Source organism: Haliotis rufescens, unplaced genomic scaffold (assembly GCF_023055435.1).
Source record: "Haliotis rufescens isolate VD_foot unplaced genomic scaffold, xgHalRufe1.0.p SCAF_5, whole genome shotgun sequence".
Lineage (NCBI taxonomy): Eukaryota > Metazoa > Mollusca > Gastropoda > Lepetellida > Haliotidae > Haliotis > Haliotis rufescens.
In genome coordinates this window covers 8,576,760-8,586,922 of record NW_025964223.1, presented here as the reverse complement: position 1 = coordinate 8,586,922, position 10,163 = coordinate 8,576,760, and the positions used below count along the sequence as shown (strand labels likewise).

The window sequence follows — 10,163 nt, the reverse complement described above, 5'->3', positions numbered from 1 at the left end:
CCGGTGCTGGCTTGTTTTTCGTTATTCGAAAAACGAATAACGAAAAACGAACCCGGTGCTAACTTCAGGCCCCTGTTCAATGTGACGTTAACCCAGCATAACAAAGCGATGTTGAAGATGCTGTCGCAAAATCTGACGATCCTGACGTCGGGTGCTGACCCTTGGTCTTCCACTACGTGGTCGGTCATCTGTAGTGTTGGTGGTCTGGTACCTTGCTGGAGCCTGTATATGGTCCTTAGGTGGACTTGAAATGCATTGGCTACTTGCCGGGCTGTTTGTCCAGCTTGCAATCGTCCAAGGGCTTGGTGTCGCTGATTTCTTGTCAATCTTGGCATGTGGTAGCCATGCAACAACGAATGAATGTTATCCGAACTGGGTGGATTTTTTATAGGGCATGAAATGGGGAAACGAATGTGCATTTCAATTTGCACGGACGTGCATTTGTATTACCATGGCCGTTGCCGTGATGCGTTTGGGCGATCGATTTTATTGTCATCTGCTTTGGGGGTTTTTATCATCAAATTTCATTTTTCCGGACAAGGTAAATTTGAATTTTAGAAACTTTGACAAAAATTACCCAGATATTTAAATGCCAACTTTTCATGTAATGTTACTTGGGGTGACGTTTCTTTAGCGGTTCAGTATAGTACAATAAGAGTGTAAAATGCTAAATGTTTGTATTCTCTGAGACTTTTTGTTGAGCAATAGCTGATGGGAGACGTTCTTGCTCCTTCGATTAAACATTAATTCATACTGATGTCATTTATATCTTTTCACAGTTAATAAATCCTTTCAAACCTCCTTCGCCTCCCCAGTCCACTAAGTTTAATCGTCGGCAAGGACCCGCGCGAAGTGTGAAGAACTAGACTTTGTAACCATTTCCTTGTGTGGCATTGGTTCTGTGTATGAAAGTATCCATCAGCGACTACAAGGGCATGCATGAAGCATTTTGTAGCAGTAAGACAAAGGGATATTTAAACGACTTTTATACTGCCAATTTGCCTAATCCTTGTTATCCGTTAAAGAATTGACAGAATTTTTAGCAACTCCGACGCAATATGACTTTTAAACTATGCGGTGCTCGAACATCTTCTGTTGACCCTCAGGAATTTGTTTAGACATTGATCGGTCCTGTGACTGGTCAAAGTCACCCTCAAAGTTAAGAACGAAGAACTTGTTGAACTCGGGTAGGTCAATTAACTTGGTAAAAGAGTTTTTTATCAGACCCCAATTTATGCCATTTGAACGGAAACGAATGCAGGTTTCACCTTGAATTAGAAGGGGCATACTCACTTCATATGGTATAAACTTGTAGATTTTGTTTCTGTTACGTTCTCGTTCTTTAGAGTTTCTTTTATGGACCAGGATTACTGACAAAACAATATGTGAAATGAAAGCCACAAAACATTTTCCATATTCAATAGAATTCGTTTGTATAGAGTCGTTTGTCCAATTCCTACTATATCATGAGTATGTGTTTATGAATCCCATCACCGTCAAATAGGGATGATACCAGGTGTTCGCGACAAGGTGGGTGTATCCTGCCGCATGCAAAGACAAGTCAATTGTTGACAAAAACAATGAATGGCAACAACTTAAATGTGTTTCAGATTGTATTTCCAAAACTACATTTTGGTGAATGAAACTAATGTATGTTAATTGCATTTACAGCAGAACATGAAACTGTACAAATATATCATCACATAATTAATCAAATACTTCTTTAAGAGAAATACAAACCCGTATGTAGTGGACACAATCACATATAATATCCATTACAGAACTATGTCCAGAGTCTTATAAGTTGCTAAAAGATCAAATGCGCCGACTGTACCTATCCTGCGATAAAGTACTCTTTTAGTGTTACGTCATATTGGGATGACATCCTTCAAAGCAGTCATCCATACGCTGGATGGTGTACATCCATCCCTGACATTTCTCATTAGATATGCTGTTAGATGTGAGGTAAGGTGAAATTGGATTTAACGTCGCCTCTAAGATTATTGCACTTATGTAGCGACGTGCATGCACGTGTGTGTGTGTGTGTGTGGCTGCTTGTACTAGTCCGGACTGATGCCGGCTAGTGCTAGCTCACTGAGATACCATGCCGCAGTTTAACATGAATACCCCAATCAGACACAGTATACTGACTCCGAGCCGACCAGTCCTTGTTTTAGCCCCTTAATGCCGAGCGCCAGACAGGGTAACAACAAGTACCATCTTTTAACGTCTTTTGGTATGACGCGGCCGGGGATCGAACCCCGACCTTCCGCTCTCCGGGCGGACGCTCTATCACAAGACCACGGAGGCGGCTATGCCATTAGAAGTGACACAAGGTCTGAAGAACACAAACACAAGTTTCTACTTTTTGTTTGTTTGTTGTTGTTTTTTTGTTTTTGATTTTTGTTTGCCGCACTCAGCAATAATCTACCTATATTACGGCGGTCTGTAAATAATGAAGTCTGGACTGATTGATATCATAAGCATCGATACACGCAATTGGGTTACAATGAAATGCAACAAGTCAGCGAGCAAGACCACACGATCCCGTTAGTCGCCTCTTACGACAAGCATATTCGTCTTTTACGACAGGCATGGTTTGCTGAAGATCTATTCTTACCCGGATCTTCACGATGAAAACCAAAAATCCTATTCGAACTAAACGAGGGACTGGTAATGATGATGGTAATGAGGAGAATTTCATAAGGCAACACAACAAACTATCCCTCTGGACAAAATATTCAATGCAATTGGTATTACAAAATCTGGACAGTACACTCAAAGTCTAATGTTTATTCTTTATAAGTTTAGATAAATTGCACTGTTATTCCATACCGTTATTAAAGGGCATCCCTGCCCAGGATATTATATTATATTTAATAGTCGCTTCCAAAGAAGAAGTGGATGGGGACAGCAATAGGTTATATGTTCATGCGACAGAACTTTTTCCGTAATCATAGAAAAATATCTGCTGACAGCGTGGTCCATTGAATGATTCCGACCATGTCATGAGGATGTGTTAATGAATCACGTTCAAATAGTGATACCAGGGAGTCGCGCAAAAGTCAAGCATAGAAAGTTTTTAAAATGTTCGATGTCATTGTGTTTGTCCAGAATACGTTCACCGTTTCGCGAACACCAAATTCTGACAAAATCTTAAAGAGTTCTAACTTCCATTATACTTCTTGATTATCCACAAAGTATATGACATAGTATATATTAGTCATTGTTGGAACTTCCTTTCTTCACCCACCCTGTTTTTTTTATGTTAACATGACACAAATTAATGCACATCATCAACGGATGCATCTAGGTTGACTAAACAACTTGTCAGCACTAACTGTCTTCTTTAAATATAGTTCAACACTGTTCAATGTACATATTGCACATCGATATGCATACATAAATATCCTCAAGAAAAACAATAGCATTACATCTTTTTACACTGGTGTGTTCTAATTGCAAGTGTGAGACAGAGTGAGTGAGTGACCTGTTCCACCACAAAACATACACTTTCATTACACATGATCATGCGATCATGATGTACACAGTAGCAAATGATATCAAGAACATTTTTTCCTGACTTTAGGAAAATAAAATTTCAATAGTTACTCTCACGAAATGTAAAACACTACATGAACTTGTCTTCTTAACACAAATATAAATTATTCAGTGTGTGTTCCAGATTCTGATATGATGGACATATATTTCCAATAGCCGAAGAAAATATCGAGAGAATTAAACAACGTTGTACAGAATGAATAACTGAAATCCGCCATACACTTAATATTGTCTCCCCAAGAGTCCAAATGTGCATTCGTTCTTAAGGCAACAGTAATAACAGAGTGACATATTTTGGAGCCTAATGAACATGAGTGTACATCTTATCACCTGAATGCATCTGGTACGCATACGCATGTTTTTGTAATCATCATGTCTTACTTAAGACTGTCATCCTTTTAAATTCCGGCTGTTTTTCTCAGCTCCTTCCACAGAGTCTCATCCCCATCCTGATAATCATCAACGCGTAGGATACACTCCTCTTCCACCACATTGAGCAGACTCTCGGGGAGATCCTCCATCTGCACGGCGCCCACAAGTAGCACAATAATTCGGTTAGGAATCAGGTCCGTCATCGAGTACAGGGCTGCATCAATAGTAAATTGTGACCACTGAGAACGATCTTCAAGAAAGTCATCTGAAATCACCAGGACAGACTTCCAACTGTTAGTGAAACCGCAAATGATACCGTCTGCGATAACAACACCTGGAAGAACCTCCCGATCCTTTAGAAAGAGGCGTGCAGAGGAATTACACAGTTCCAACGCTGGTCGCAGTTTTTGATAGACAAAAGGAATGTCAGCCTCACAATATCCGACATAGAAGGTGTATTCAAACTCTTTCGGTGTTAGGTATTGAACGCCAAACCCCATCATTTTCATGACAATGTTGCGGTACCTTGTGGGATTCTTGGAGACAACATATGTCATGACAATAGATGTCACAAAGACAGTCATGAACGTGACCGTGAGACTTAGGCTTAATTTTCCTGTACAGTAGCGATGTATACTTTGATAATTCCTAGCCACATCAACAGTTCCTGTAGTTGTACCGTTGTCCTGTATGCAAGGGAAGTTTCTGTCAGACTCGTATATTACTGTTGTGACCATCAACCACAGGATGAAATCCAAATTTTCACAACCACAAGAAAATATATTTCCTTGAACCTTGATCTTCATCTTGCTATTCCTTTCAGCAGCCACTTCAAGACTCGATCTAGTATCCTTACTTAGTTCTCCTATTATGTTGAAAGACATATCCAGAAGAGCAAGGCTGGTGTAACTGCCATATTCAAGGGGGATAGTATCAAAAACATTGTGAGAGAGATTCAGTTCAATTAGTTTTCCTGGATTTGGAATAACTGGAAAGATTCTGAGAGCGTTTGATGACAGATCCAAATGCTCGATTTCTTTCAGGTCTCTAAAAATATCAGGGTTTGTTAATGTATCTTTCGCATTTTGTAAATTGCAATTTTTCATAGAAAGCTTTCTGACATTTGAGAAGGATTGGAAAAAATCATAGCTTATAGCACCAAAGTCATTCCCTAATACGTCAACATGATCTACATGTTCCAAACCATGAACACGTTTGATCTCTACATGGTTATAACCACAAAGAAAGGTCTTCAGGTTATCCGTATTGTAAAAGGTTATATCAAATACAGTATTTGCAGCACCCATAAGTACCCCCGTTGCATCAAAATATACCAGATTTTGTGGTAAAGCTACTGCTGCTGGAGACGCTAACAGTTCTCTACTTGGTACGTCATATACCTGTCGCTGGTAGCTGATATCAAAATACTTTAAACGTGAAAATGCCGCCAAAATTACGAAAAAGCCAACATCACCAACTATGATGTTTTTAGACACATCAAGCACTTCAATGCATCCCCTGAAAGGATCTTTATTTACAGAACCAGTTTCAATCAGGTATATGCCATTTTGTCTCAATGATAACTCTGATACACATATCTGTGTTAAATACTTTGTGCTCTCTGAGGTAATAACATGGTCATCAATGTCTCCTTTATGTTGGGTTGGAAAGGTAAAGGACCCATCAAACCAAATTCTACTCATGTTCCTGCCCACAAAGGGATAGAGGAGGTGTAAACTCTTCTGAATTCCTATTCCATTATTACATAGTTCCAAATGTTTCAAAAACATTAGGTGCTTCAAAACACCAGTTTCACAGTACTTTACATTACAATGATTCATGATCAAAACTTCAAGCCTGGTTTCATTTAAACTCTGGAATGTTGTATTTTTAAGTTTTTCTATTGAACAATCTCCTCCATAGGCAAAACGTGAGTCAATTTGAAGAACTTTTAAATTGGCGAGTTTAGAGAATCCGGAACCTAACACGGGTTCTGGAATTGAGTCTAAATATAGACTGTGAAGGTTGATGAGAGGAGGAAACACCCGATCCGGATATGACGTCATACCATTTTTCTCAAGATTTAATGTATGCAAGTTCTTAAGGTCATGAAAAATGTCATCAGGGAAGGAGTCATCGAGTTTATTTCGGGCAAGTAACAACACTGTCAAATTAAACAAGCCTCTAAACACACCAGACTCGATTTGTGAGAGTGAGTTTGAATTAAGATTTAAATAAGTCAAATTCGGGAACTTTTGAAATATGCCATTGCTCAGACTGGTTAGTATATTTTCACTTATGTCAAGTGCGGTTATATTACAAGGCAGATCATATGGAATGTGTTGCAATTGTCTCCCTTTGCAATCAGCAAATAAACCATATTGTTGGTCATTATGCAGGCCGCATGCATGGTTCTTTGCATGGCAATAACTCAGCGTCAGCAGGATTATCAACACAACCGTCAACATGATGACCTGGAAGAGAAGTTTGATATTGTTAATGTGAGATACATTTATTCATTACTGACGTTATCCGTGAAGATTCCGGGCAGAATAGGTCTTCAACAACCCATGCTTTCCGTAAAAGGCGAATATGCTTGTCGTAAGAGGCGACTAACGGGATCGGGTGGTCAGGCTCGCTGACTTGGTTGATGCATATCATCGTATCCCAATTGCGTGGATTGCTGCTAATGATGTCACTCACTGTATTGTCTGGTCCAGACTCGATTATTTACAGACCGCCGTCACATAGCTGGAATATGAGTGCGGCGTTAAACAACAAATAAACAAAGAAACATTTTGAGATGAGATGGCACCATGCAAGGGACATTTCAACTCTCTTACCTATTTAAGACAGCAGTAACTACAGACAAGGAACTGTGAAAAATTACTTGTTGAAATTAGTAATTCATGTAAACCATATTATTTTTTTATTCACATAAATGATCAATATTGTTTTAGAAAAAAATACAAATATAATGTTCTTTGTTAATAATTCACATATGTGTAATTGTTTTGTATAATATACAGACGGAAAAACACATTAGTTTATTTAAGTCTCACACTGAACATTATAATACAGTATTAAGACATAAGTATATATACGTACACTTTTTCTATTGTTATGAGAGACGATACAGTTATGTACAACAATTACTAAAAGTGTTTGTTTGTTTGTTGTTTACGCATGGGTTGCTGAAGACCTATTCTCTACTAAAAATGAGACTCTGTATATGTTGTATTGATATGACAGTATAAGTTTAAACGGGCACGAGTATGTATGAAGTAAAAGGTCTTTGTCGTTATAAGATGCATATTCTGGACTTGTTCATGGCCATTTCAACTTGCCGCCAATCACAGAGAGATGCATACTTGTCAAAGTCAAAACTTTCTTTGCAGGTTTCGTACATACAAATACATATTTTGCCTGACATGTATCACAGTTTATTCTTATCCGAGAGTTGATTAACACTTGGCATCACTTCCTTAAATTTAGTTAAACGGAATGCATGTGCATTGGTAAGAAAATCGGGACAGTAACACAAAACAAGCAGTGGCATCTTTCGTTCACCAAGGGGCATGGGCGGCCATTCGTCTGAGGCGCCGCGATTCGCGTCCCTTGGGCACGCCCTAAACCTATGATTGTGGGTTCGAAACCGTTTCGCCCCGATTATGTTTGTCAGCACCATACCCGTGCTCGTGGGTTTCACCGAAGTGGTAAACGTCAGAGACCTGCATCGCTTCGGGCTTTCCCCCTCCCCACATTAAGCTGACACGCCGTAATAGAGCTGGAATACTGTTAAAAGCGGCGTTAAACCCAACTCACTCACTCACACATTTCGTTCACTAACAAGACCCTGTACGAAACTGACGTTTGTATGACTCTTGGGCAAATAAAAACCCACAACAAATGGTCCTGTTTCTTAAATGTGTTTAAAATGCAACGAAGCAGTAAACGCGGGCATGTAATACACTTCCTTGTCTGTCCCCTAACAAAGAGAGTCAGAAAGCAAACCAGACGCCACACATTTTCCCTGGTGATGACGAGGATGGGCCTCACGGTCTTCATTGTACAAGTCTAAATCAAGAATGAATAAATAGAATTATGTTTATGAGTTAAAAGACGAAGAAATATTTCATTAGACTGTAGCTAATGCAGTCGGTGTCTGCAAGCATATCAAATTACACAGTTCAGTAAAAAATAACATCATGAGACAACGAAAATGACGGAAACCACTTCGAAGTTGTAGTGACGTTTTGTGCTAGGTTTTTTTAATTGTTAAAAAATAAAGCTTTTGATGATATCTTCACTACTCTTGCATTTTGTTTATGCATTAGGTATTCAGCGACATCATATCCTGATCATTTCTTAAAGCCTCAAGAAGATCTGGTATCATCAATATTTGATACATAAACACATGCGTATGATATTTTCAGAATTGTACAACGGTTTAAGGAGATATCTCTAAAGATCATAGAAATTGGGGCACGGGTGGCCAAGTCGTCTAAGGCGCCGCGATTCGCTGTGCAGAGTTGTGTCCCTTGGGCACGCCGGAAACCTATGATTGTGGGTTCGAATCCCGGTTCGCCCTGATTATGTTTCTAGGTTTGTCAGCACCACGTCCGTGCTCGTGGGTTTCACCGAAGTGGTAAACGTCTGTGACCCGCATCACTTCGGGCTTTCCTCTCACATTAAGCTGACACGCCGTGATTGACTGGAATACTGTTAAAAGCGGCGTTAAACCCAACTCACTCACTCACTCATAGAAATTAATTTATTTAAATGAATTTATTATTACCACGAAGGTGTCCTTATTCGTTCCTAATCTATCCAAACATATACATGCAGAATTCTCACCTGTTTAGTTCAAGGTCTATCTCGCTGTGACAGGCTGCAAGTTTAGATGGCCACCAAGTCCAGAGTGATACCATCAGCCTGGTGTATCGCCTCACAGCAAGTTTAACAATGCAGCGTTCCGTAAGACAGGACATGAGCACCTGCATGTTTAGGTTGACTGCGCGCAGTAAGGTAATCGAAACTATTGTGCTGTCAAGTATGACTATCCGGTTGCTCGGGTAGAATGATGAGATTCTCGACTTCCTGGTTGTTCATGCGAATTCATACCTCTTCTATGTTGCAAAAACATTTTTCTCAAATGTGTTTTTCTTTACTTGTAAGAAGCAGAATCTCTGCATCTTGTACGCAGCTGACGAAAATACAAAATAAACATATCGTTTTCAGTTTCATCAAAATCAGTAAACGTGCTCTAGTGTCAGTGGAACATCTGGTCATCACTTGATTATTTAGTCAAGATACCATTGTTTACAAGCCGCCGGACCCGCGAATATACGGGTTAGAATAGCTTTTCAGGAAACTATGCTTGTGGTACGAGGCGACTAACGGACAGACAGACAGACAGACAGACAGACATTTTATTTATGTCTCACTGAGTATACAGCATTATTTACAACAATAATCAAGGAACATATAAATAGTACACACACCATTCCTTATGGAATTATGAGAGACTAAAACGGTATAAAAGACATTTATACAAGGTTGAGAAGATTAGACACAAGGTTTCGACGACAGGTAAGTATAAAAAAGGCGGTTTTACCAGCACTCTCTAGTTTACAGATACTATCTCTCAACACCTGCGTAGTCTCAGGAGACCTCATGAGCTGCTCGGGAATACGCGTGAGGTCATATGATGGACTTTGTTGTAAAATCAGTATTACATGACTCAAACCTTCTTATTTGCCGTGGGGCGGTCGGGTAGCCTGGTGGTTAAAGCGTTCGCTTGTGACGCCGAAGACCCGGGTTCGATTCCCGACGTGGGTAGATTGTGTGAAGCCCATTTCTGGAGTCCCCCGCCGTGATATTGCTGGAATATTGCTAAAAGCGGCGTAAAGCCATACTTACTCACTCACTCTTATTTGCTGACTGCCGTCTCTCTACCTTGGTGAATTTCACATTTGACATTTTCATACCGTCCCTAAGCACGGACATCGCTTTGTTTGCAGTGCTCTCTCCGCTGGTTTCATGAATGTTCATGAGTACGATCTTTAAATGTGTGTCATCTGTTACTTGCTCATTTTCAGTTGTGCACGCCTTTTCCAAGTTAGTTTCTGCATGGGAAACATGTCTGTTTCTACTACTTTGTGCTTGGGAATTAGGATGTGCGCACGGTTTACCTGGAGGTTGCTCTGTCTGTTTCTCTGTCTGTGGTT

The 10,163-nt window shown here is 39.9% G+C and overlaps 1 protein-coding gene across 1 annotated transcript; it reads right to left on the bottom strand.

Annotated features, from left to right (window-relative positions):
- Positions 1-2,515: 2,515 nt before the first annotated feature.
- On the bottom strand, positions 2,516-8,918 carry LOC124110341 (toll-like receptor 3). The gene is made up of 2 exons (XM_046469638.2): positions 8,791-8,918; positions 2,516-6,407 (listed from the first exon to the last, which is right to left on the bottom strand). Exon 2 carries the CDS (start codon positions 6,399-6,401, stop codon positions 3,960-3,962), a length of 2,442 nt encoding a protein of 813 aa, XP_046325594.2. The 5' UTR covers positions 6,402-6,407; positions 8,791-8,918; the 3' UTR covers positions 2,516-3,959.
- Between the last annotated feature and the right edge of the window lie 1,245 nt (positions 8,919-10,163).

Bases quoted from the DNA above. Each gene is read 5' to 3' on its own strand.
- LOC124110341 (XM_046469638.2), bottom strand. From the start codon at position 6,401: ATGTTGACGGTTGTGTTGATAATCCTGCTGACGCTGAGTTATTGCCAT.